The sequence below is a fragment of the Neopelma chrysocephalum genome, unplaced genomic scaffold, assembly GCF_003984885.1.
Source record: "Neopelma chrysocephalum unplaced genomic scaffold, ASM398488v2 Primary Assembly neopelma1_66, whole genome shotgun sequence".
NCBI classification, from domain to species: Eukaryota; Metazoa; Chordata; class Aves; order Passeriformes; family Pipridae; genus Neopelma; species Neopelma chrysocephalum.
This window is the reverse complement of record NW_020897725.1, coordinates 13,846,353-13,873,432: the sequence shown is the minus strand read 5'-3', so window position 1 is coordinate 13,873,432 and position 27,080 is coordinate 13,846,353. Positions and strand designations below refer to the sequence as shown.

At 40.1% G+C, this 27,080-nt stretch overlaps 1 protein-coding gene across 18 annotated transcripts in view; it reads left to right on the top strand.

Moving 5' to 3' along the window:
* PTK2 (protein tyrosine kinase 2) overlaps positions 1–27,080 on the top strand; it is a 189,618-nt gene that overhangs the window by 41,909 nt on the left and 120,629 nt on the right. For 5 of the 18 annotated variants that reach the window (XM_027684572.1, XM_027684571.1, XM_027684570.1 and 2 more), the window contains exon 1: positions 15,682–15,935. The exons of 1 other annotated variant lie outside the window; for it this stretch is intronic. In XM_027684572.1, the coding sequence (XP_027540373.1) occupies positions 15,833–15,935 (103 nt within the window). In that variant the 5' untranslated portion in view covers positions 15,682–15,832. Of the gene's footprint in view, positions 1–15,679; positions 15,936–27,080 lie in introns of those variants that run through there. 12 more of the 18 variants (XM_027684580.1, XM_027684574.1, XM_027684577.1 and 9 more) reach the window with 4 other exon arrangements.

The window sequence follows — 27,080 nt, the reverse complement described above, 5'->3', positions numbered from 1 at the left end:
ACATGCTTAAAATATTGTCAGAAGGGAAGGATGGAGTCTCTCAGGAATGTGACTTATCTTTGTTATTACAATATTTTTATTAATGACCATGGTGATGGACTTTCTGTGCCTTTATCTGACAGTAACACCAACATAAAATGAGTTACGAGCACATTGAATGATGGGATTAAAATTCAAAAGAAATTTGAATAATAATAAATTGGAAAAACAGTCTGGATAAAAGATATAATGGAATGAAGATAAGGTTCTGCATTCAGATGGGAAGTTTTAATCATCAGAACTTGTCACTGCAATAAATAATGGCATTTTCTTATTTCAAGTTTGGAACAACTTTATCTCTTCTTTCCTTGGTGCTGCTTTCAGCAGTGGACAATAGATGTCACTAGAAATGTTCTCAGTTTGGCCACCTTGCTTTAGTACTTACATTTTCATCATCATATGGGGCAGGGGGGCTTTTGCAGTGTTTGAAGACTTTGCAGGAGGGAGGAGGCTACTTGAAGTCGTCTTGATTGTAGTGTCTTGTTTGAGGTTGGGTTACACGTAAATTTGGTACAGTCAGTGGTACACCAAGGTCACCCAAAACACTTATTTTCATAGCAAAACCTTGTAAAGAAGGATTGTTTGTGGGCAGGTGAATGCGTAAGTTGATGAGGTTGTTGGTTAAATCATTACTCAGGAGTGTTATCCTGCATTAATCTGTGCCACTGCTCTGAAGCTCATAGGTAACTTGGGTTTTTACTGCCTTGTAATGGAGGCCATGGGGATGAGCACAGAAAATTTTTGGAGTGTGAACCAGGAAGTGCTTGGACTGCAACTTGCTAAAATGCAGTTTCTAAGGTGGATAGAGAGCACAGTTCTCCTGTCTGTATGTGAAGTTCTCTTGCAACCTGAGTGTGTTCACAGTATGCCTGGAGGCATGAAATACCAGTTTCCTTTGGTAAATGCAGTTAAACTTTCCCTGTTGACACTGTTGGGATTAGAAACAATCCCTCCTGGATTTTGTCACACTGAATTTAAAACAGCTGTAGCATCTCTGTGATGTAGGTGACTTTTCTTCAGAGTTGGTCCTTTGTTCCTGACCCTGTAGTGCAAATATTCATCACAGAATCAAGAAATCGTAAGGCAGCAAAAAGCTGTATCAAAGAACTAGAGGAAAATAAAGACAGATATAAGAAATGAACATATACTGGGTTTTGTTTAAAAATGGAACAAAAAATTCTCACAGAATGGATTCTTAGGTACAGATGTTTGTTCTTGATGATGCTCTCCTCCAGACAGAATTCGAGCCAAGTAAAATCTTGCTCTCTCTTAGCATAAGGTATAAAAAAATTAATAGGAAATAAGCCTTCTTTGTGTAGCTTAATCCCAGATATGCAGCATATTTGATACCTGCTGTTTCTGTGTGCATTTTTTGATGTACAGTGTACAGTTTAGGTAAGTACCGTTCACACAGAATCATTGTTATCTTGAAATATTAAATGGCTTTGTAACTATTTTTAGTTCCAAGTGTCATTTAGGACAAAACAAAAAAAGAAAGTTACACAACTTCAACTCAACCTGAAGAAAGTCTTTCTGAATTACAAGCCTGTCCTCATTCAGTCTGTTGTTAGTGTGCATGGCCTTGCTGCTTCCGTAGGATGGGGCCTGCTCTGTCCGCTCCTCTGTCCACCTGATCCCTTAAGGAATCCAGGTTCAGCTCCTGGCACCTTCCACAGGAGCACAGAGCCTCAGAACAACCTGCTGCTGACTTTTTCTCTCAACATCTTCCTTATCCTAAATCTACACCTACCTGTGTGATAAACTCGAGTACAGCAGCTCCAGTTCCAAAAGCCCCAATGGCTTTGTGTACTTGCTAAGATGCTAAAAGTTGGAAAATGAAAAATCAGTTGAGGAATTGCCAGAGAGTTGCAGTAGCAAGAATTGACAGAATTGAGGTTATGCAGAATTCTTAAAATAAATGTTCACATGTATTACTGAGGGTAATAAATTATGCAGCGATTATTCATGCAGCTGAGAATAAACTCAGTAACATGAGCTGTTGTTAATATCCCTGCTTAAAGGGGGGAAAAGGTAACCAACTGTGTAGTCAGAAGTAAAAAAAAAAAGTACAAAATAGTGGCTTTTTGGTTTGTCACTTCAACTTTAAATAAGAATTAAATACAAGCTGCAGTAAGGCTGAAGAGTTCCTCTCATGTCAGAGTGCCTGGTGTGGTGCTTACGGGATTACTCGAGGAAACCTGCACCTTTTCACTAAAAGCTGTATTTTCAGTAATCCCCTTGAAAATCAGGAATTTTTTTTTCTTCTAGGAATCTTTGCAAGTGCTGTTAAGAATTCTGATTTTTGTGCAGCCGTAAACTTAATTTCCATATATTTGTAAAGGCTTGGGTTGTAATGGTTTTATTCGCATGATGAGATATTCTTACAAGTGAGAGAGTAAAAACATCTCAGTTTATGAAATATGACTGCTGTCAAGTTAGAATAGCTGCCTGCTTACGGTTCAGAAGGTTTGAGAAGAATTTCCTTTTTTTGATGCAGATCTGCCCTGTAGTTTTAATTCTTTCACTACCAGTGAGGCAAGTGCTATTTCTAGATTTCCAAATTCCGTATCACAAAACTCTTATTACTACTGGGTGAGATTATTGCTGAAAAAAACTTAAATGTCACTTTGAGGAAGTTTCCCTTGCTATTTGTGTATTAAAACCTCCTAATTTGATAGTTTTGTAGAGTAGTTTTAGTAAGTTCATCATCTCTACCTCATAAAATGCATTTTCCCATTGTTGTTTTTCCAAGTATCAGAGGTATTACAATGTATTTATCCTTTTAAAAGCTATTGCTGTTGGATATCTGGGTTTTTTTTGTGTTGAGCACTTGGGGAGCTGACAACTAAGGTCTTGACATTGAATCTTATCTGTTTGCAAGCCTTTCCAGTGAAACTTTCTGGGCTTATTTTGGCCGTGCTTTTGATGCCGCCCTCTTCCCTGTTCCCATCCATATTTTATAGCTAATGCCCACAAGGACAATAGCAACAGCTTGGTTTGGTAAGAATAACATTTTTATCAGCGAGGCTGACCTATGAAGTAGTGTTGAGATGATGAGATGTATTAAGCAGCTCAAGAAATTGTAAGTTATTGAAATTTTAGTGTTTTTCCTTTAGAAATTTGAGCTGGACAGTCCAGAGAGTTTCCAGGTCATCTCACTGTCCATGTATTTAGTCCCTAACTTCATCAGTTTGTCTATTAGGATGTTGTCACGGGAGACAGTGTTGAAAGTCTTGCTGAAATGAAGAGAAATGACAACTCCTTGTCCACCAAGCTGGTACTTCCATCATAGAAGTCCATTAGGTTGGTCAGGCGTGTTTTCCCTTTCGTATATCCCTGCTGACTACCCTTGATCACCTCGTTGTCCTTACTGTTTGTTCATAAATGGTTTTCTGGGTCGTTTGTTCCATCACCTTGTCAGGAATGGAGTAAGAGTGACCAGCCCACAGCCATCCAGACACTCCCTTCTCGAAGACAGGAGTTCTTTTGCTTTCTTCCAGCTGTCAGCAACATCCCCCATTTGCCATAACTATCTGTGAAATGGTTCATAGTTAAGAACCTTACCCTGGCTGGAGGACATTGTTTTTCTGGGAGTGTGGATAAGGATGGAGAAAAAAGGAGGAGATGGGGTAGAAGGAAAGAAGTTTCAAGGTAGATTATTGAAAGTAGTATTAAACAAAAAATTCAGGACATAAATCAGGAGTATTGGGAATGTAGTGGCACCACTATTATCTGCTCTAGTCTGATGCTCAAAGAAGGTGAAATTTGATGTACTGGTCACTTACTGGGACTATGACATGATGGAGGGGAAGGAGTGAGAGTTGACAACATGAAAAGCCCCTTGTTCCTATGAATGTTAACAGGCTGGATCAATAGTCTGATAGTTTAGAACAAACAAACAAATCAGCAGTTCACCACATTCCTCTATTGTTTCCTGTCTGGAGTCCTGGCTCCCAGGGTTTTGGGGACACCCACACTGTTTACTTGTTCTTGCTTACTCCTGTGCAATCACCTCCAAGTGGAAGAATTTTGGCAGCCAGGGGTGCATCAAATAGAAATTGTATCACTTGAATGGATAGTGTCTAAGATTTTTTTTTTTCTTTGTTGTAATTAATCTCTATTTTAGGACAAATTGGAAATTTTTATCTGCTTCCTTAGAAATTAATATTAGACTTGATGTCTTAAGGAATTATGTCGTTCAGAGGGGTAAGGATACTTTTCCCAGGGAAAATCGTGCAACTTTTTGCAAGTAGCAGAAAAAGGTGTGGCTGCTCCACTCTGGATAACATGAAATATCCTTATTTCCAGTGTTGTAGTCCAGCTTTGAATTAAGTCAACAGCACATATTCTTAATTCTTTTAGATAGTTCATTTTATTCCTAGTTTGAAAAGTTTGTTTTAGAAATAGTAAGATTATATATATTTTCTCACTGAGGATGATGGAGAAGCAACTTGAGCTTCAGTGTCATGCAGGCACCTGGTGACACTCCTCAGCCAGATTTTCCTGAAAGAGATTTCTTAGTCTTCCATTTGAGATGTGAGTGATTTGTCTCACATAGTTACGGTTGCAGGGAAAGGGGATCATCCAGTGCTTTATTTTAAACATATTAAGAGTTGGTGTTCTTCTTAAGGCAGAAAAACAAAAGGGGGGCAAGTTTTTGACAGAGCTTTTGGACAAAACGTAAAAGAAGAAAACCCTGAAAATTCTATAGGGTTTGCCTTTTGGGGGAAGTGGACACCTAGGACAGAAACTATGAGATTCTACAGATTTTTGGCAGTAGAATATCAGAAGAATTGCAGTGGGAGTTAGAACTCTGTACTACATGCTGTCACAAAATAAATAACTTGTGGTAATGTTTTGCTTGGAACAGATGCTTGTGTGCTGTTTACCTGTTTTGGTGTCAAAGGAATACAGAGGAACACACAATAAATATGTGTGTCCAGGACCTGGCAGCTCAGATTTCCAAGTGAAGGAAGTTCATTCCACTCTGTACACCCACATGTATGTTCTTGCTGGCAAACTGGCTGGTGGTGGTTGTGTAGAAACAGCTGAAGGGATGTTGATAAGGATTATTCAAACGATGTACTTGGAGATCTAGATTAGAATTTTGTCTGGACTCCACCAAGGTTACAGAAAGGGGCATGTTTGTAGAAATTTCAGAGGGATTTTTAGAGGGTATTTGGTAAGGGGTTAGGAACTTCCAAGGTTGATTTTTACTTTTGTAATAGCAGGGGTTTTTTTAGTTAATGGAAGGTTTTGTATAGGCAAGTTAGGGGGTGGGTATCTGCTAAGAGTGACTGGAGAATTCATCTGTCTCCTTTTACAGGATAAAAAATAAATCCAGGAGCAGAGCCAGCCTCCCAAATGGAGGGCAGTGAGCTACAATCAGGGCATCAGGTCATTGTGAAGGAGATTCTGCTGGTCCTTTACAGCACAGCCTTCAGTGGCAGTCACTGAAAGGGTTTTGTTCTGATGCAGAATTACTTAAGGAAAAGATGAAATTTGGCAAACTGAAGAAACCAATAATTATGGTACCTAAATGTGTATTCTTTACTCTGTTCTGCTGAGGCCCGTGATGCATTTTCACTCAGTTTTTAAACGACTGTTCCACAGAAAGTGCAGTTTCCCTGAATTTCTGTGACCCCCTGGTGTAGTGTTGGAGTGTGTTGGTGCCCAGGGTTTTCACAGCAACAGCTGTGGAGTAAAGGAAGGGTGGGGATAACGATGTTACTGAAAGCAAGAATCTGAAAATCAAGCTGGATCTTGTGTAGTTGGTTTATACAAAATGTTAGTGTGTGTTTTGTTCTGCAAGACGTGGGCTGGGAGTGGCTTGGGATCTTCTCCCAAAATACACATGGGCTTGTTTGAAGAGTAATATCACGGACTACAGTGAACCAAGAGGAAAAACACTGCACAGCTGAACTGTAATCAGCTACTTTGTTATAAGTTACGCCTAATACGACCATAAATAAAGGATTATGTGATCTTTCCTTTAGTTTATTTTTACATCCTTGACAGCTCTTAATGTATAGCTCCACTGCTCAGCTTGTGTCTTAGCTCATAACTTATTTCTGCTGGGTTTGTTTGCTCAGCAGAAGACTGGAAAAAGGAAGTAGTAACAAAAATTGTGCATATTGTACCTATGGCTTCTTCCCCCATTCCCTTTTTTATTTGCAGAAGGTTAAGAACATATTTAAGAAGATATCCCATCACCTTATGATGGCTGTGGTTCTCCTGGAGGCAGATCAATAATCTGAATATGAAAAACTGCAGAAGTTATTTTGTCAGGTATAAAGCTGATGTTCTTCAGGTTTTTGTATGGAAGGGTCAAACGTACCAGCACTAACAAAGTCTGTTCTTTGTAGCAAGCACATTTTTTTTCTCAGGACTTCATTCTGACAAAGGGTCAGGATAACAGAACTGGGGTGTTAAATGCCTATGCTTCCATTAGTGGGCTGGAATCACACTTGAGATGGATGTGAAACTTCTTCAGAAATTTTTAAATTGTTTAACTCTGACACAAAGATGTTTTCCAGATTATATCTTCATTCACTAATTATTCCTCTAAGAAGATCCTTCAAACTAAAGTTTCTACTTATTGTCTATTCAGATTACTTACTGGAATGGTTTCACATGGTTTGATTTTTATTTTTTTTAATTATTATTTTTAAGGGTTTTTTTTCCCATGGTAATTTGTGAGAGTTATCTGTGATAACTGTTTCTGTGTAAGGCTTAATACAGAGAAATATTGGAACTGTATTTCCAGGATTAATAGAACTTATGTTGTGATTCAGATTGTCTTCAGATGTTTTAGTGGAGCAAACCTGAGGCTTTATGGTAGAGAAGGGTGAGGGAGCCAAATGATACAGTGATACGTTAGAGTTGGTGGCTGTGGTTGAGGTTCTGGAAACATCAGTAACTGAATTATTGAATTTTTTTTATATAGAACTTCCTAAAGTAGGGGCTTAAGTAGAAATTTTAAGGACAGTGATCAGGCTTTGTCTAATGACCTGCGTCCTTCCAAACTTGAGGGGATAAAAGAAGTCTGTCCTTCTAGCCTAAGGCAGAATTGACTAAAGTCATTCCTTGAAGGTATTTAACCTATTAAAGTGGCAGTTTCACATTTTCTGCAATTTAAAAATTCCTACTATGCATTTATTTCGGGGTACTTGAACTCCCCTACTCCCATTTTAAGTTTACTACACTTGTTCTCCACGTTTGGGTTACGCAGTCACTGATTTTTATCCCAGTCTCATGTTCACTTAAAAGCTTTAGTACTAGAGTCTTGGTTGGAATGCATCAAATGGGATTGGGGAGAGCAGTACCAGAGGTTTTTTGGAAGCTGTGCTCTACAGCTCAGCACTGCACAAGAGATGAGCTCCTGGCCCTGTCAGATGCTGTTACATGCTGACAGTATTGTTCTTGTGATCTTTGGTAATGTAGGTCATTCGGGCTGCCATCAGAAAGTGGCTTTTTGATGTTTTGTTTACCGTTTGAAGACATAGGATACTTATTTAACATCCCTCAGATCTGAAGGAGGGCTCTGCCCAAACAGCTCTTTCCCAGCTGTATCAGTTGGTCTTGTACATCTTGGTCTTGCCTAGTTTAATTTTCATAACAGAATTCTTGCATGTGTTTCCAGCTTCATCAAAGCACTGCCTTTCATGCTGAAGTTTGTCCTCAAGTCAACGGGTGAAGTTTAGCACACTTAAAGCTCAGTTGAGTTCGGAGCTACAGAGATGTTGTTGTATTGGTCTGCTCATCAATTTATGCATCAATTTATGCATTATAAAAGGTGGTATGAGCTGCCTGTGACACACTGAGTGCTGTTCCATCTTGTTTCACAGCTGGTTACCTAAACAAGCTTGAGCTGTATTTGGTGGTGAGCTCCTGGAAGCCTTTTTTTTTAAACTAAGCAACATGTTCTTGTGTTCTCTGAGCTCTTTGATACCTCTCTGCAGGCATTTTCATAGGTAAACAGAACTTGTTCAGCAGAACTGTGCTGTCTTGTGTAATTGGAGGAGCAAATGAGGCTATTTAGGGTGGTGGATTTTGCATGGAATAAAAGGTTTCGTGTTAGCTGAAGATGACCTTTCATTCCCTGTAACAGCATAAAATGACCGCCTGAGGAGCTGCTCCTTGAAAGTTTATTGCTGTTCTCATGAAGCAGTGATACAGGTTAAAGCCCTTGTAAATGGAATGTCCTTTCTTGGTACAAAAATAGGGAGAAAGGTTGATTAAAGTGAATAAGAATTGAATTTTCTGTGGTTTGGAGGCTCAGCGACACCTGGCCTCTACTGGTGGTTCTCCTAAACAAAACATCAAACTGTTTTTTGGAATTTTTCAATCCAAATTATGCTAACTGGAGAGAGAAGGGGGGATTTGTGTCTATTTTACAATATTTTCTTATTCTTTTAAAATACACTGGTCTTTGCTTGATAGCTCAGGCACAGAATTTGCTTGGTTATTAGAACAGTCTTAATGTTTGTACTATGAAACTTTAAAAAGATGTTTTGTAAAAATTAATAATTCATTTTTTATTTTCTGTTTTCTTAGACTTGGAGGGTATCAGCACTGGCTTGTTGATTTGTTCTGCAACACTGGAACCTTTAAACTTAAATAGCTATTTGCTTGAGCCTATAAGAGTTTGTTTACACATAGGGATTTATGCTATGCTCATCCTTCACTAAGAAGTACAACGTGAACTGTTCCGCCAGTGTGTTTATATATATGTATAAATGGAATAATGTTGCATTACTATGAGCTCATGGATTATTTTTTTATTCAGTTTGTAATTGCATTTAATGGTTTGAAAGTCTGAGGAATTTCTAATGTTTTATTTGTGGTTTAGGTAACACCAGGAATCAGATACAACTCATGTTAATCAGGTACAACTTTATGCTAAAAAGATGTTTGCAACTATAAGTTTTTTGGTAAACTGTTGCTCTAACTTTGTATTTAGCATATGGAGGAGAAGCAGGACAAGGGAGACGTGTCCAGACTGCACCATTTCTCATAAATTAATTGTACCCTCTGTGGCTGCAGTTTTCTTACTTTCTTTCCTGTAACTGGTATTGGATGAACGAGAAAGCAGCCCAGATGTGAACAGACACTAAAGAGACTTGCTGACCCATAAGCAACTTCATTTTCCTACATCCCTTTTAGCAGATGTGGCTAATTATTTCTAGGTTACCCTTGAATTAATAAAGATGGATTTCAAGAAGAGTCAACTGATCCACTCATGTATCCTTTTCACTGAACAAAAGTAATGCCCTCAGAATGCATTTTCTTTAAACAGCATCAAGGGGTTGAGGTCCTCCCCCTTCAGATACCTTCTGCTGTGTTCACCTCATAAATGGAAGGTTTTCCCCATAAATAAAGGAAGTTTTATAAGGTCAAGAAAGGTTCTGGTGACCATTTGGATTGCTTTGTCTCACTCCTTCTCCAGTCATCCCTGATTCTCCACATCGGAAAAGGCTGAAGAGAAGCAGTGCAAACTGGTGCACACAGCAAACCTGTGGCAGAGCAAAAGTATCAGATTTTATTTTGCAGTAAGATGAGGAATAGCATGTGTAGGGATCACTTTTCTTCCTCTCTTCACCTCTTCTTTCCAGGTCTCCATGAAGCAGATTTTAGTTTTAAGCACTGGAATTGTGAAGTAACTTCTCAAAGATGTCTTGAGGATAGCAGTGGTTTTGTTGGTTGGGTTTTTTTGTAAATAGCCTAGAACATGAAGAAACAGAAGACTGGAATCAGTGCCCTAAGGAAGGAGCAATTTTAAACCATTTTAAGCTTTCATGATGTTGACTTTATCCTTCTCTACAGTAAAGCCTTCAAAAATAAATGGAAGGAAGTGGGAGAATATGAGCGGGTGAGTCCACCCACAGGGAAATCTGCTACAACTTTCATGCCTGAAAACTAATACAACCCATATGGGTTTAAAAAATGGCTAGTCTTTATTTATGAAATAATAAAAATAAAGTTAATTTAGTGGTCCTTCTAACATCTGTTGTCTCAACAGCAGGGGCTGGAAGGCTGCATTGCTGTCTGCTCTGCTGCACAGCATCAGGGGGTCCCTTGGGAAGGGGAGGTATGGGAAACTTCATTAACACTGCATACCTCCTGCTCTCTCTCAGCATCCTGCTCTGTTTTGTTCCCCACCTCACTACTACCAATAGGTTGAGATTTGGAAAGAAAACCAGTGAATTCTGACCACTACTATTTTAAAATGTAGCTCAGAGGATACTATGGCTGAATAGGTGACCGTGGTCCAGAAGGTGATGAAGCGTCGCTTTAAAACTCTGCACTTTTTGGCTATACCCAAGGAAGAGAACAGTAAATTCAGTATTGGACTGAATTTTTTGACAGAAGAAGGTCCTATGCAGAGCTCCTCAGCAGTTTATATTCTAGAATGAGCTTACGTAAGTCATCTCTGCTTTTTCAAACTTCAAGAGAAAAATGTCCCAATCTAGTCCAGAGCATGGAATTAGAGTTTGTCTGTATTGCAAAGAGTCAAATGAACTCATGGAGGTGATGCAGCTTCTCAGCTGTGCTGAATTATTTCTGTCGAAGGACTGGACTTGGATTTTGACACTCAAAGTGTCATTTTTCTTTCAGTTTTGTCTGTTGAAATGCTCATAGTTAAATAAGAAGGACCATCTCTGGTGGCAGCAGAATGATGACTGAGCTTCTCGGCTGTTCAGAGACCCTTGGAGGATGTGAAACCCATCACTCTTGTTCTCCTTCAGAAGAAAGGAGTGCTAGAGAAGATGTGGGTAGAGGGGCAAGAGCTTGGTAGTGGGCTAGGATGATAAATTTAGAGACCAGGTAATCAAAGGTAGATTTTCAAGACAGCCTTAGCAAACCTGAGCTCAGAGTAGGGCAGACTTCAGGAACCATAATTTGAGATTTGACGTAACGGTGATGAACCATTTTTCAGCAGTTCCTGTGAACAAAGATGATGTTTGTTTGACTCTTGCTAAAGGGAAACTTAGGGCAGATAATCTTTTCCACTCTTAAATATTATGCAGAAACTCACAAAATAACAATAGTAATTAACAAAAAACACATAAAAAACAAACTTGAGAAAATGAAGAGGAACAAAGATTACAGTGCAGTTTCAGTGCCTGGAGAGGGTGTTTGCAAAATTCTGGATACTAACATGGAAAAGCAAATTAATTAGGATGCAGAAGATTGTCACACGATCAATAAACGTTTTAATTTTTAGCACACTCATCAGGCACTCTCACCTTTACAGGCTGTTCTGCAGTTGTCTCAGTAAAAAGCATCTGTGGGTTTACCAAAAAAAGAAATATTCCACTTGTCCTGAGGGCATCTTTGGTTTGGAAACTTTCTTTATTAGCAAGATGAATGTAATGAATTTTTTCTGTTTCCTACATGAATATACAGATCTCCTTCAAAACAATGCATTTGTTCTTCAGCTTCTAGTAACTATTTGAGGGATAAACAGTACCTGTGAAGTGACTAAGACTGTGAATTATCGAGTCCAAAATAATAATAACCATAGAATGGTTTGGGTTGGAAGACACCTTCAAGATCATCTCGTTCCAACAAGGCAGTGAGACCTTCCACTAGAACATGTTGTTCAGAGCCCCATCCAGCCTGGCCTTGGACACTTCCAGGGATGGGGCAGCTACAGCTTCTCTGGGCAACCTGTGCCAGGGCCTCACCACCCTCACAGGGAAGAATTTCTTCCTAATATCTAATCTAAACGTACTCTATTTCATTCCAGAGCCATTCCCCCTTGTCCTATCACGCCATGCCCTTGTGGAATGTCCCTCTCCAGCTCTCTTATAGCCCCTTGAGGTACTGGAAAGTCTGAAGTCTCCCTGGAGCCTTCTCTTCTCCAGCCTAAACAACTCCAGCTCTCTCAGCCTTTCCTCACAGGAGAGGTGCTCCAGCCCTCATGCTGATGCAGTTGCTGTGCTCTAGGCTGGAGCTCTTGGGGTTTGTTATAACAAGTGAAGGGGCTGCTCTCCTCTCTCTTGGAGGAGCTCTGTTGCTGGTGTGTTCATCTGGTGGCTGAGGTGTTGTAGGAGAGAACTGAAAACAGATCTCTGTTCTGCTGTCCAACACTGCTCTGGTACAGCTCTGACTGCTTTCTTCACCCTTTCCAAATACTGAATTCAGTTTGGTTTTTCAGGGCAGCGGAACTCGGACAAGTGTTCTCTGTTTAGCTCTGTCCTGGTCCCCTTCTCCAACTCGCCTGCCAGTTTGATGGAAATTTGATGAATAGTGATATTAACTGATGTGAAAATAATCAGTTGAATAGCAGAGAGATCCTAATGATGCCGTTCACTGAGGGAGAAACCCTGGTTGGCTCTGTGCTGGTGAGGTCTCCGGGACACCCCCCAGGAGCTCAGGCTCTGGGCACAACCCTAGAGAAAGCCAGGCTTTGCCAGTTCATCTGACAGGCGGTTTAGATCTTTTATTTTTGTTTGGATAAGCTTGTGTGGAAAAAATTAGACATCCTTTTATGTGCCTCCCAGTTGTACAAAACTGTTGTTTAACCCTTTGTTCCCCAAAGCTTTGTGATTTTTGCAGATGACTTCACTATGAGACGGGATCAGTGCTGCAGACAGAATTAAAACAAAAGCTAAATGCCTTGATACAATTCAAACAAAGCTTCTGACTCCCCCCCACACACACACTTTCCAAAATCTGATGCTGATTTCAGTAGTCTTTAAAACCAGGCTGAAATTGAGCAACCAAAATCGTAGTCACAGCAGAAAAGTCTTAACTTGAATTTCCTTGAGGCAAAATGCCATTTCTTCACTGAGGACCTTGGCCTGTCTGTTGTTACTGGGGTAGTCTGAGCCTTTTTTTCTGGTTACAGTGTGTGTTTGGGGAAAATAGCCAGTGGTTCTGTGTGTTCTTAGTGGAAAGGGAGGCATTATTTTTTTCAAATAAATAAATATTATTTTGGAATTATCTTTGATAGGTGTTAACACCATTGCTTACGCAGTGACTACTGTGCAGATACTATCGATGTGTGTCAGCAATATGCATCTTGCACAACAAAAACTAACGTTCCTGTTTCACAGTCTTAATTTCTGACAGATGTTTCTTACCTCAATAAATGGTATAATCTGATTGGCATGACTTAAAACAGATTATTTTACATAAATGCTACTCAGATACCTACTTGATGAGCAGTATTTATGAAATGTTATAAATACTTGATATTAAGTATACTGGAGACATATTTAACTTTTCAAGTTTGTTTTTTTTTTACTTTGTGCCTTGTCTCCTGCTCCATCCCTGCCCCCCTTCCTTCCTGCAACTTGAAATTATTTTATGCTTTTGGGCTTTTTTTTTTTTTCTTTTCAGAAAAATTATCATGTTATTTGAAAGAAGAGAATGAGCATATGTCTACAGGGTACTTCTAACAGAAACAGTTCCTAATTAAGAAATTAAATATTTTTTTTAAATCTTAGCATCAAGGAAGCACCTGGCTTATGTGAAAAAATAAATAGAGTGTAAAATGCTGGATAGCCTCTAAAATTGAATAAAAAAATCTCTCATGCTATGAAGTACTTTGTTTTCACCTTCATTTTGTAGCCTAATACAACAAGAAGAAAGTATGTCCTTGAGGAGAATGATGCTAATACTGGTATTATATGAGCAGGCAGTTTCTCTTGACACTTGGATTGATAATCTGTATGAGCCTCATCTGTTAAAAGTGTAAAGAAAAATGTGAGTCCACACATTCTGTTTATTAAACTCTCCTTGGTAATGCACTTACCAGTTGATATTTAAAGGGTTTTGTTTTCATTAATAAAATTTTAATTTAGACCTTCCCCTTTTTACTTCTGGATTTTTGTAGCAGCTTTTCTACAAAACACTTTGTTTTTATGGAAGAAACACGTTTTTTTAATATGTTTTACACCCTAGAGCACAGATCAAACCAACTTAAGGAAAACTGAAGAAGTATCTGCAGCTTTCCTTTTTCTGAGGAAACAAGTCTGACTTGCTCAAGGTCACCAAGGAAAGCCCATGGCAGAGCTGGATGTGTAAAAGCAGCTTTCCTGCCCTGTGAGCTGCAGAACCAGAAGGGCACCGAGCCCCTGTCTGTGCCTCTTCTGTACCCACACAAATACAATAATTGGTATTTTAAATATTATTATAGCATGTTTTGCTTTATTGCTGAAGGTAAATACAATCGACCTTGTCGCTGAAAGTGTTTGTCTGTCTGTGTAGGACTGAAGGGCTTTGAAAACTTTATGGTGGGGGGAGGAAGGCACCCAGGCATGTCTTCAGTTCCCTTTGGCTTTCTCCAGCCCCAGAAAGAGCTTTGTGCCTGAGCAGTGATGCAGAACATCTGATGGGCCTGGTTGTGGCCTAATCTCTCTCTCTCTCTTTTTTTTTCCAGTGAATATTTTTCTCCTCTAAATAGAGAAGAAAACAATACTTAAATGCAGTTGCTGCTTTGTTGGTTTTGTTTTTTTTTTTTTAATCAAGAATTTTGACATACACCACTAATTCTGCATAGCCAGTGTATTGAGAAATGAGATGGCAGCAAAGAATGGTAATTAAACACATGCTGTAGATGAGTGCGTGCTGCTACAAGTAGGCAGATAGGTTAAGTTGAAGGCTGCTGGCTTTAGATTAATTCCCTTTTGGTGCTAGTCTTGGATAAGCCTTACGCCTTACTGCTGAAGGCTGGGAGTGAGAAGAGATTACAGTGGAATATATAAAGAGCTTTAATGATCAGTGTGAGTCTTGTTCCTGTTGAATTATTATTACTATGTATTTTAGCTAATTCAAGTTATTTATAATTTTTGTGAACTATTTTGCTGGGTGTAAGAGGGATTTTTTTTTTTAATTCCGTATACACATTCTGCCTGGATGCGTGTTTATAGACACAGGCTTTTTCAATGTTTACACTCACGATTTTAAAAGAAAAATGGTCGTAAGCAGTTTTTGATGTTAGGTACTGCAAAGTTAAGAAGAAACAAAGGCCGTGCACCATCTGGGGTGTATGTTTGAGGTGACCTTTGCCTTCTGATGAGATAAAGAAACCCTGGGTTTAGAGCGGGGCTGGATGTGGCACTGAGTAACCCCTGGCGTGGGCTGAGATATTCTCTGTTTAAGGCAAAGCATCACCACCAGCCTTCTTCCGTCAATGACTCTTGTGGAGTGAGGCAGGTGGTGATGGAGGGTGTGACCCCAATTCCTGCTGAAGTTTAGGGAAGTTCCCGTGCGGTTATAGGGAAGTTCTCCTGTGCTTTCAGGCTGTGTCAGTAAGCGGAGATCAAAAACGTATAAAAGCGATGGCAGAGCGCGGGTTTTGGGGGGTAAGAGGCTGTTCGGGGGAGGCCGGTGTGCAGCCGGGTCAGGCGGGATTTCCAGCCCTGCCTTTCCGCAGCGGGTGAACCGGAGGCTGCCGGGCGCGGGCAGCAGACGGGGATTAGCATATTAATAGGCGCTGGGTAATCGCCTCCCGCCCCTGCCCGCCCTCCTCCGCAGGGCTCACTCCGCCTCGGCACCGCACCCGGGGAGAAGGAAGAGGAGGAGGAGGAGGAGGATGCTCCGGGGCGGGGGAGGATGAGGCAGCGGGGCAGCATCCCCGCTCCGGAGCGCGGCGGTGCCCCGGGCGGGCTGCGGGACCGCGCTCCCCCCGCAGCCGGGTGAGGCCGCAGGGCTGGGGCTCTCTCCTCCTCTCCTGGGGCTCCCTCCCCGCCGGGGCTCCGGCACGTCCAGGCGGCTCCGGGAGCGGTGAATCGGGACATTGTGTGCCGGGGCTGGCCGGGATATCGGGCACGGTCCGTGTATGTGGCTGCTGGAGGTGGCCGGGCAGCAGCCCCCGAGGCGGGCAGGTGCGGGCTGCATGGAGAAGAGCGGCTGCAGCCCCTTCCCGATGTGCTGGGCGAAAGGTACGCGGCTTTTATTTATATACAAGCGTTTATTCATTTGTTGTATAAATATATGTATATTTCTTTCCCCCCTCTTAATGTAACGTTTTACCACCTGTGGTTCTGTAGGTTTTTCCCTATCAAAGCAGAAAGCAAAGGTAGGAAATAAAATATTCTGGTCATGCGCTTGCAGTGCGGAGCTGCCCCTCCGCAGGAGCTGCTTCACCTGACAGCTGGGATGCTTTGGGGTTGGGTTCCCCCCCCCCCCTTTGCCTTTGAGAATGATTTGAAATGAAAGAGCGCTTGAGCTGTTTGGTTTGTACTTGCACTGATGTGAGGATCTGACGGCTTTGTTTGTGATCTTTGTACGTTTGCAGCCACTGCAAGGGTGATTCTGCTTTTCGCTCACCTTTTGGAAGAAGTAGTTTTTCAAGTGTCTGAGCGTAGGCAACGTTTACAGTGGAAGAATAACATCTTTTTACTTGATGTCTCGGAAGTTGCCACCCCTATTATCCACCCCCCAAACCAGAGACAATAAGTAGCCACAAAGCATGCATTTATTACAATGAGAGGGTTGGACTTGAAATTGAGGCTTAACAATAGTTAGATGGACGTGGGAAACTCATTCACGTGATAATCTTAACTTGCACCCTGAGACATTAATATTTACCGTATTATAATCCAGGGGGTATTTGTGTATTGGAGTTGTGGGTGTGAGTATACAGGGATTAAGCTCCAAATTCTGTTAGTAACCAAAGAATCAAGTCTTCCTTAGATGGAAAACAACTAAAAGGTTGAGTGTTGCTGGTCGTAAGCATAACTTTCCTCGTGCTTGCTTTCATTTCAGTGTACTTTCTTTTTTGGAAGAGAAGCTGGCAGTGAAGTATTGCGTCACCGTAATCTTGGAGCACAGACAGGCTGTTACTTCAGAAGTTCAGGGCAAATGTATCTGAACTAAGGATTTGGTAGGCAGAGCTGATGATTATTTGTCTTGGAAAAAAATAACGTTAAGTTTATTTAGAATTTTTATTGTCTCGTCATTTGGAGGACACACGAAGGAGCATTTAACACTGTCTTTGTCTTGCCTGCTTTCTGCACCTTGCTGAACTGTTCAGCTAAACTAGTATTTGCCACACATGGACATACTATAGTAGCATACAGAGAAGAAATAACTTAGGAATGGGAGAACTTGGAACTCCACACCCTGGTAATGTCTCACAAAGTACAGAACCTGTCAGCTCTCGGGGGAATAATAGTTAATAAACAGTGAGTAACAGTAGCTGGAAACAAAGCTAAAACAGAGTGTGCTTTGTGCTTTGCTTTTAGTAAAACTTGTTTACCGTGAAGGGATAATAACTATGCCAGATCCTGCATGTCATAAATTGGAAAGCAAAAGTATTAGATGAAATTTGGACTCGTCTCCTCAGAGTATTGTGAGGGTCAGGATGAAGGTACCTCTCAGAGAGTAACTTCTAAAAGTGGGGAACAAAAATCTGTAAGCAAAAGCAAGTAGTTGCCATCTGTTGTTAAGGCTGGTTAGTATTGGGGTATCAGTTTTCCCCCTCCTGCTCCAGCCCCAGAGGATGCCACAGCAGGGCTGGGGATGGCTGCCTTGGGCCACGATAAAAGGTATCGATTCCCCCCCACCCACAGCAGCAGCTAAAATGAATGAAAAATAATCCCCCTCTTCCCCTGGTCACCTGTGTTCTCAGAACCTAACTGCAGGGGAGATTGCTTATCCAGCCTCCCGTACCCTGAAATATGGAGAGCAGCCCTGTAATCTGTCTTTATTCCTGTTGGTGGGAGAAGGGGGACACCAGGAGTTGCATAAGAGGACAAAAGCACCAGCGTCTTTGTGGCTGCCAATTGTAATGATTTCTAGAAAAAGCTACATCTCAGGCTCCCCAAAAAATAGGACAGATGAGAAATAGCTTGAGCTATATTTGTCATTGAATGGTGGCCATGCCTTAGTCGATGATTACTCTGTGTACTGTTCACCGGCTTAACCTTAGGGAAATGAGACGGATCTGGCCTACTTTGATAAGGGCTGTGAGATATCTGCAGTCAAAGAAAGGTAATATATTAATGAGAGAAGCATTTAGTTGAATATCTTTATGTTGGCTCTTTGGTTTTTCTGTTAAGGCTTCAGATTACCTGCAGCAAAACCTGATAAAACTTCTAAAAGTATTTTATAACGTCTTAAAATGTGGTCTTGATGTGTATGTTCTGTTATCCATAACTTCTTTCTAAGTGATCTGTTCTCTTTTGAATGGGACAGATTAAGCTTTCTCTGTATCAGGTGTGATCTCAGCAAACGTTTTTTCTCTGAAAAATGCTTTGAAATATTCAGTGAGTCTGTGTTCATACAGAGCTTCTACTTTTTTTTTTAGCATTCTTAAATCTAAAATCGTCAAATCTTCTTAGCGATAGCGCGGGATGACCTAATTGCAGCCAATTCTGTGGCTCTGTCTGTAGGACTGCATCAAAGAATACGATCTTTGCTTGATTTATAAAGTACTTGCGTAGTCTCTGTTGTCAGGTTTTTACCTCCTCTTCACGCTGAACTCCAGTCTAAGCAGTGTTACTGAATTCAGTGATTTAGTCTGGATCTGCACACTCCAGATTTGAGGGTATTTCCATGGGTGAATGAAGGGAAAGTTCATGTCTTGTTACTGGCATATTTCTTCTCAGAGAGTCTGTATTACTTTGCTTTAGTAGTGATAGGAGTAAGACATTTTTGGCTTCTTTCTCCTCTCCCATTAAGTAATTTGAAACTTAAAATCTCTGGTCTTGTGGAATAAATATTCTCAAGTTCGGTTACAACTTCAAGTGTCTTGATGCATAGGAGGGCAGTACTTGTTTCCCATTTAAGTGCTAAAACTTTGTACTGGTATCATACTGGGATGTTTTCTTTCTGCCTCTAACAGCAGACTAGAAAGTAGTCATGGATCATTAAAGACTATTCACTAACATCTCTGAACTTTGCCAAGACCATTAATGGTATAATGTGTTGTACTTCGGCTTAGATACTTTTTCTGGTGAGCTTTTTTCCTGTGTTTCCTGTGAATTCCTGCCACGTTAACCCTACAAACTAACTCGGTGAAAGCAATCTAAATGTGACAGTTCAGGGTAGTTGGGCAGCTCTGCTGTAGATCTGTGAATTATCCACCCCAAGGAGGAGGAAATTTATTGAATGACTTCCATGTAAAGAGCTCTGTTTAATCATTTATGAACAATTAGTTGACGTGATGTTAAATGTGTGTCACGCAAGTTAGTGCCGGGTGATCACAGTTCTTGAACTCAACCCTTCAGACCAACATGGAAAGGTCTACACTGGCTTAAGATAATCAAGCCCAATTCAGTCAAAAACCTTGTCTTGATTAAAATAACTGTTAAAAAATCTAAGCTGGTGGCATTATGAAATATAATAATTCTACTGGGAAAGAATTTTACCCTGTCTATCGCAATCTGTTAATGTTGCAATCTTTTTTTAAAGAGATAAGCAGTTCCAAGTTAAATGTTGTTTTATTTTCTGGTGAACCCTGCTGATTCAGGGGACGTGTTCACATGGAACTTGCTGCTGTTCTGTTGAGTATAAGCAAGATAGTTGGATACATAAGAGGAAAGTTCAGTGCTGTTTCTCCTTTGCCTCTCTAAGACTTCTGTGTTTTGCTAACAGCAGAGTGATGATTTTCAGTCCAACAGACCCTCAGGTTTTTAGCTGAAAGGTAATCACTAAGAGGGACACCAGTGGTAGAAAACAGAGTAAGGGAGGTTGCTGATACCATGAAGATGGGCAGAGAAATAATCTCTAACCCAAGACTTCTATTTCTCTGATGCAGACACTGTATATATAACATAGAAATATAATTGCTCTTGTGTATTAGGAAAGGGAAAAAAGCCATTCCTTGTGCATGAGTGTTCTGCTGCATCTTCACAGTGGGTTTCAGTTGAGGTGACTGGAGGGAAGCACCCATTGTTGCACTTTTTGTGGATCTATAGGTGTAATTTGGGAATGCTGTGAAGTGCTTTTTCCTTGGTGTCTGAGGGCATTACAACTCGGAAAAGTCTAGTCTGTCGTTTGACAGTCTGTTGTTGACTTACTACATTGGTTAGATCAGCTGTTTCCTTCCAAATCATAAACTTACCTAAACTTTTGTTAAACTTTATTAACTTCGTAGCTTCTTAAGCTGTGAGATTTGCAAATCGTAAAAAGCGTCTCTGAATTCCTGCGTGCCTGGGTGGGGTTTTTTTTTGAAGTCTTTGTAGAAAAAAAGAAAAATAATGTTAATCTCATCAAACTAATTTAAAATTTAAAAAGAGTTCATAGAATGGTTTGGGCTAGAAGGGACTTTAAAGATCACCTTGTTCCAACTCCCCTGCTGTGGGCAGGGACACCTTCCACTAGACCAGGTTTCTCAGAGTATGATATTCCAGAAATGCCTGTGTATATTTGAAAGCAGAAAATAGTCTGGAAAAGCAGGAAGGAGTCTTCACTTCAGTGCTACAGCACAGCATGCAGAAACATTGATATTCTTAAAAACATACAGGACCTAGGGAGCTACGGGAGTACTGGTGTATTCCCAGTAGGGTGATTTGTTCCTTATTCAAAGACTACTGGAATGGAAGATGGAGCTCGAGATAGTTTTACAAGAAAGGAAAGTGATTGTTTTAAGGGCTGGGGGAGCATTTGGTGTTCCCTGGGTAATGGAGATGTGTGATCTTATCAATTGTAGCACCTGGTAATGAGCCAGTGAACCAGCTTGGAATTAAATTCTGAGTTGCCAGGGAAAACCTGAAACTTAAGTAAGGAAAACAAAATGTTTTAAATATCCTTTTAAAGATGCATTAGAAGAAGGCTGAGGAGCAAACTGTGGGAGTCAGCACTTAAGTGGATGTTGCCTTGATGGAAATAAGGCATTAAACTAAAAAGTGAATGGGGAGTTTGTGGCCCTAATAGCTTTCTTATTCAGTTTGCATTCGAAATTTTTATTGCAAGTCCCATCGTGTGTATATATTTACTTTCTGTGTGGAAAATACATATACAGACATGCATAATTTTCCTTGCCCAGTTAGCCTGGCAACAGTTGCAGTATTTCATCCTTAGACACCGAACATGATCTGTTACCTGGTTTTGTGTTTTTAGCAAACACAATTCATTGGGCACCTGATCTTAATGCACAGCTTTATTGGAAGGACTGTGGTAACAAAATTAGCTTTTATGGGGCTTTTTATGTTGCATTTTAAGAAATGTCTTGGCTTGTCTCAGTCCTTCACTTGCTGAAGTGTTGCTTATATAGAATAATTGCACATTTGCGTCTTGTAAAAATTTTGATGTGCCAACAGAGAGTACGTATTTTTCATTGATTGTCTGAAAAAAACCCTCACTAGTATTCTTGAATTCATGACTTGACACGGATTTGTTCATGGTAATCTATTAAAAACTGGAGACATTATAAATTAATATATGCTGTAACATTACAGTAGGCAAACCCTTAGAAGCTGCTGAATTCCATAACCTGGAACAGCAAACAAAAGCCAGACATAAGGAAATGTCTTTGTAAGTATTATATTAAAACAAACCTAAGTACAGGACATGATAAATATATTTGATTATAGCAGTTATAAAAATATTGTAGCATCAGGAAGATTTTCATACCAACTTCCAGAATGAATGAGATCCCTGCAGTATCTCCTGTTGAATCCATGTTGACAATTAATGGTGTCAGTTTTTCCTGGCTGGTTATAAAGGATAGGGGTTGCTGAGGTTATGGAGGTAACTGGTGGTTGCCCAGCACTTAGGTGGCATAAAGGCAGAGGGTTGGATTTTCCTCTTCTGATATTTATTGTAGCTTAGCATAGATGTTATGAAAAGTATTTCTGTGTGCATTCAATCCTGCTGAGTCATTTAACTGAAAATCATCTGTAAACAAACTCCTTTTATTTATCTATTTATTTACTTATTTGATAGCCAAGGTTTGTTACTTTCCCAGAAGAGAGATTGCTTAATCCTTTTCCGAGGCACCTTCATTGCCTTCTGAAATAGTGTTTCCTCTACCAGTGATTTCACATCCGTCAAACTGGGCACTAGGGGTTTTGGTTGTCTTTTTTATTTAAATTGGACTCACTCTGTGAATTAAGTGTTGTCCCATGCTGTACTGAGGAAATGTCTAAGGAAAAGCAACTTTTTCCATGGCCTAGGTCTTCTCATCTTCAGTAAATACAGGAGGAAAATCAGTGTGTGTGACTTCGAGTTCTGCCGTGACTTGGTACAGCTGCTCAGCAACTGACCGTCGGTGGTGAGCTGTACAGGGTGTCACATCAGCAGGTCACAAGCATCATAAACTGAGATGTGAGTGGCATTTTGAGACTGAAAGCCAAACTTTGACTTCAGTCTGGTGTGCTGGAGAACTAAAAGTAAAACCAGACTTTCCGTACTTGAACGATCCTTCTTGGTGAAGCTGAATTAATTATTGCCAGTGTTTGGTCATGGATCCCCATACTGGCTGAGTTTTCTCTTCTAATAACCATATAAAGATAATGATAGCAAAGAACAGTTTCATCACAAGTGGTTGCAAGGTGAGTAATGGTTCGTGGTCCTCCTAAATCTTCATTTCTAGGAAGGAGGGTGGGAAGGAATTGGGTGTGTTCCCAAAGCTTCTCAGCTGACTTTGGAAGATAAGGGGCAGTAAGATTCAGGCTCTTCTCATAGGCTTTCTGCTCTTATGGTTGCAACTCAGCAATGATCTGTTGTCTTTGCTGCTGTGGTGAGATACAAGGAATCATATTCCTGAAATCCTAGTGTATTCAACTCAAAGGGGGTTTTGTCTGGCCTGTGACACGATGGTTGGTCAAGATAATCTGGAGAATTGCAACAAAGATACTTTAGAGTAGAGCAACCTTTTCAATTTGATCCTAACAAATGATTACCATACAACAACTTGCATTGCCAGGGACCTGAACAGCAGCTTTTTGTCCATTCAGGTGTTTGATTGCAGCAGTTTGGACTCGTCCTGGCAGAATTAAAAGGTCTCTGAGCGATGGTTGTATGTAGCTGTACCTGTCCAGTGGGAGCATATTTGAGCTGCAGATTCCATTCCAAGGCATCACTCAGGTGACAGGGAGCTGCGTGTCTGTTCTTAGTCCAGTGATAATTCCTGTGTTATGTTTATGTGAGCAGGAAGTAAATTATGATTTGCCCTCTGACCTATTCCGAGCATGGTGCCCTCTGGCACGGAGGTGGGATGGGCAGATAGTGGTGGTGCCTGTCAGGTCAATAAGTTAATGTTTTATCAACTATCTGCAGGTTTAGCAGAAGGTAGGCTTTTCTCTGTGTGTTCCTGAACCGAAAATTAAGGGGATTTTGTTCTTGTTATAATTTGGAGAACTTAATGCCTGGGGTTTTCTGCCCATAGGAGAATGTCATACAGTCATAGAATGGTTTGGGTTGGAAGGAGTTTTAAAGATCATCTTGTTTCAATCCCTGTGCCATGGGCAGGGACACCTTCCACTATCCCATGTTGCTCCAAGCCCCGTCCAGCCTGGCCTTGAACACTTTCAGGGATGGGGCATCCACAGCTTCTCTGGGCAACCTCTGCCAGTGTCTCAGCACCCTCACAGGAAAGAATTTCTTCCTTTTCTGCCCTTGAAATGAAAGATTTTCCCCTTTGTAATTTTGGTTTGCTTTCATATTTTTATATATATACACAGTATTTCATAGGGTATATAATATAAAATACAAAGTGTATTGCATACTATATATATTATTTTATAGACATAATATATATAAACTGAATACGTGGATGCAAGGTATAATCAGTGCTTTGGAAGGAAAACATCCATTACTTGTTCTTTTTTCCAGAGTAATTTTGGGAGTGGTATAGGCTCTGGTTTTATCTGACACTGAACAAACTTTTTGCTGGTTTTGGAAGCACTTGATCTGATTTTACTGGAAGAAGCTGTGCCACCTGCATTGGCAGTGGTGTTGGACTTCCGTGTTTGAAGTACCAAGTTTGCACATCTAAATATAGTTCAGATATCTTTTGTCAGTCTGGAGGTGCAATAAGAATTCATTTGGAATATTGCTCTTATCTGTCACATCTTGCTTGAAAACTCTGGATGTGGTACATTTGTGCAGTTTAAGTACAGTGTCCTACACTGATGAAAACCAAGGTGTTACAGTAGGAACAGCAGCACTTGCTGTGGCTGCCTAATAATTTCTGTGATAAACCCTCCTTCAGGTCGTCTTCTGCTCAGAATTATCAGAGTCCTTATTGCTCCTGCTGAAATCAGTCTGGAATGTCCAAAATTGCTCATCCCTAAAATTTGAAGGGAAAATATTTGCGCTGTTTCTGTGTTCGGTCTGTTCTGCAAGGGAGCAGAACAGGAGACAGGAGTGGGAATGAACTGGGAGTAAGAATTATCTGAAATCAAGAACAAGGACACCCTGGATATTCCTGGATACACAACAAGGTCATGTCCATTATTCCTGTTTCATACTGTAGGAAAAGCAAGGCAAGTTACAGCACACTAATGTTTATCCAATATAGAAAAGCAAAGGGAGACACTCACCTCTGTTAAATCCAGATTTGTCTCCACTTTGGATTTTTCTTACGTTAAAACCACAGTCAAGCCAAAGTAAAGTAAACCAGGGTTTAGATATAAAAATCTCAGGAAGAAGAAAAAAAAAATCATCAAAACAGGTTGAAACTGGTTGTAAGATGGGATCATACTTGGGTCTGCATTTATGAGTAGAGAGAGGTCAACAGCAGTGGCTTAAGAATGTTATGTTCAAGTATCTGAAGTTACTTGTGTGGCTGCCACAGCTTGTGCATCTTCAGAAGGAGAAATGAAGGCAGCTTTGAAACTTCCACTCACAACTCTTGTGTCTTTCTGCAGCATGATTTTGGGCAATTCAGAGAAGTTTAGTGTGAGCACAGTACTTGGACACATAAAATCCAGAGGTAGAATACCAAATCTCACCTTAAAATGGTTTTTCACATCTGCCAAAAAGAATAATTTTATTTTAAAGAATCAGTGAATGATGCTTTAATCCAGTCAGTGTTTTCCTGCTCAGTGATAGGAATATAAACAAGAGGTTGAGTAAACTTCAATTTTTTGAATGATGCTACATTTTGGGGAGTGGGAGCCATTCCCTTTCCCTGGTGTGGATGATGCCTGGACAGAGGAATTGACATGAATTTTGTTTCTCTCTTGGTACCTGTGATGCTTCAGCCCTAGAATAATCATACAGAGCAGTAGTTAATCTATAACTTTTTTGTGAATTATTAGCATAAAATTCTTGAAGGGTATATTTTTCCTTCTTTTATTAAGACTTCCTTTGCTCTGTATATCCAATTTACACTCAGATTATTAATGTTGCTCCAGGTTTTTTGGAAATGGGAGTAAAAATACTCCGGTTTGCTTCTTTTTCCTGGTAGGAAAAGTATTTCTCAGCTCAGGCAGTAGGTAGGACGTGAGCTGTTGCCCTTCTGTTCTTGCAAGGACTGTAACGTAATAAAGTTGCTCATAAAATGTGTCCTTTGTGACCGACCGGGCAGTTTTTGCAGGGCCAGGTCCTTTCAGGTGTTGAAAACCTCCTCCTTCCTTTATCCGCATGCAGGTACATATTGCAGCTCTCACCACCTGTCCATAAACATCTTGTGTATTCACATCTGACATTCTCCTGGAAATCCACAGGGATGGCCATTGCCTTGCAAAATTAAGGCTGTACTGAGGGAAATGGGTGGATCTTGAACACTTTAGGTTGTTGATTTGTTAATTATCGCCTGTGTTTTCTTTGACATTGGTGCTATGGTGTAATTTGGCACTGCATTTTTAGATGGCCTGTTATTTTTGGGTTTAATTACTACTTATTTGTGGTTTTTTCCCTTTACTCGGACTCCTTTCAGGACAGAGAGATGCTGTTTGTTTTATCACTGTGAACTGTTTTGTTTAGCATGTAAGAGTAGATTATATAAATGTTATAATAACTTGATTTATAGTTCAGAGCTTTCTGTCAAAACAGCATGTTCTTAGGAATACTCCCAGCATAATTTGTTGTCTCTCTTTAATCTTAATTTTGTTGCATTGAAACAAGCAAACAAGTAATTTAAGCCCCTCTGCAAGATGTCCTGAAAGAATTGACAAACTCTATCTGAAATAATTACTTTGTAAATACCTTATATTGCTGTACACCTTTGCTAAATGCCTTTTAAAACATTAGGGTAAATCTGTAAGTTTAATATATGCTGTGCAGAAATATGTTCCCTTTTTTAAATTAGGCTCTAAAAGAACGAATCCAGTTTTAAAATGATGGCTTATCTGGAAAAATAAGAAGCAGTGTCTTTTTTTTTCTGGACATTTGTCTGAATTACAAAAGCATCAACTCTTATTTTAGTGGGTTTTTTATATCAAGTATTTTACAGGTGACAGAATTTAACAATGAAGGCAGACACTCCAGTGAAAAATATTCTCTCCTTTTTTACTATTACTATTGCAATGACTAAATTGCAATATGCAAGAGAAGATGGATAAGAGATGTTTTTAAGAAATAACCTTGTATATCATAAAAGTGAAGTAAACAGAAACTGAACCAAGCTTTTGTTTGGTTTTGGTATTAGTTGCCTTTGTCTCCATAATCTTTATGCTGTGAGTTTCTTTTTATTAATTAAAACAGTGAAGAATCTCGAGTTGTCTGGTTTTAAGAAAAAAAATGGAGCATGGATTGGCATTGAGGAAAGTCTTCCACAGTTCGAGAGAAATCTCAATCTAATGAAGGAATCTTGAAAGAAATTCAGCTTTCTGACCTTGAGCCTGGTAGAGCGTTGTTAAAATAAGTGGATAAACGGGGGTGGGCTGTGCTGCAGCTTTGGCAGTGAGGAAACATGCCAGGATTAGTTCCTGAAGGGTTTTTTCTTACAGCATCACCCTTGTGTGTATCTCACTTCTGCTGTAAGTACAGCAGTGTCACAGTCTGTGCAGCTCAAGTTCTTGCTGTGAAAAATACATTTTTCCACAAGTAGAGTGGAAAAGGGATGTTTTCAGTCTCTTAATTAACTGACATCCTAAATAAGGAATTAGTGTTGCACGTTAATGAGTCAGAATTTGCTCTTTCTTTTCTAAACTTTTCAATTGCAGTAAGTGAAGAATGGTGGCTTGGGGGTG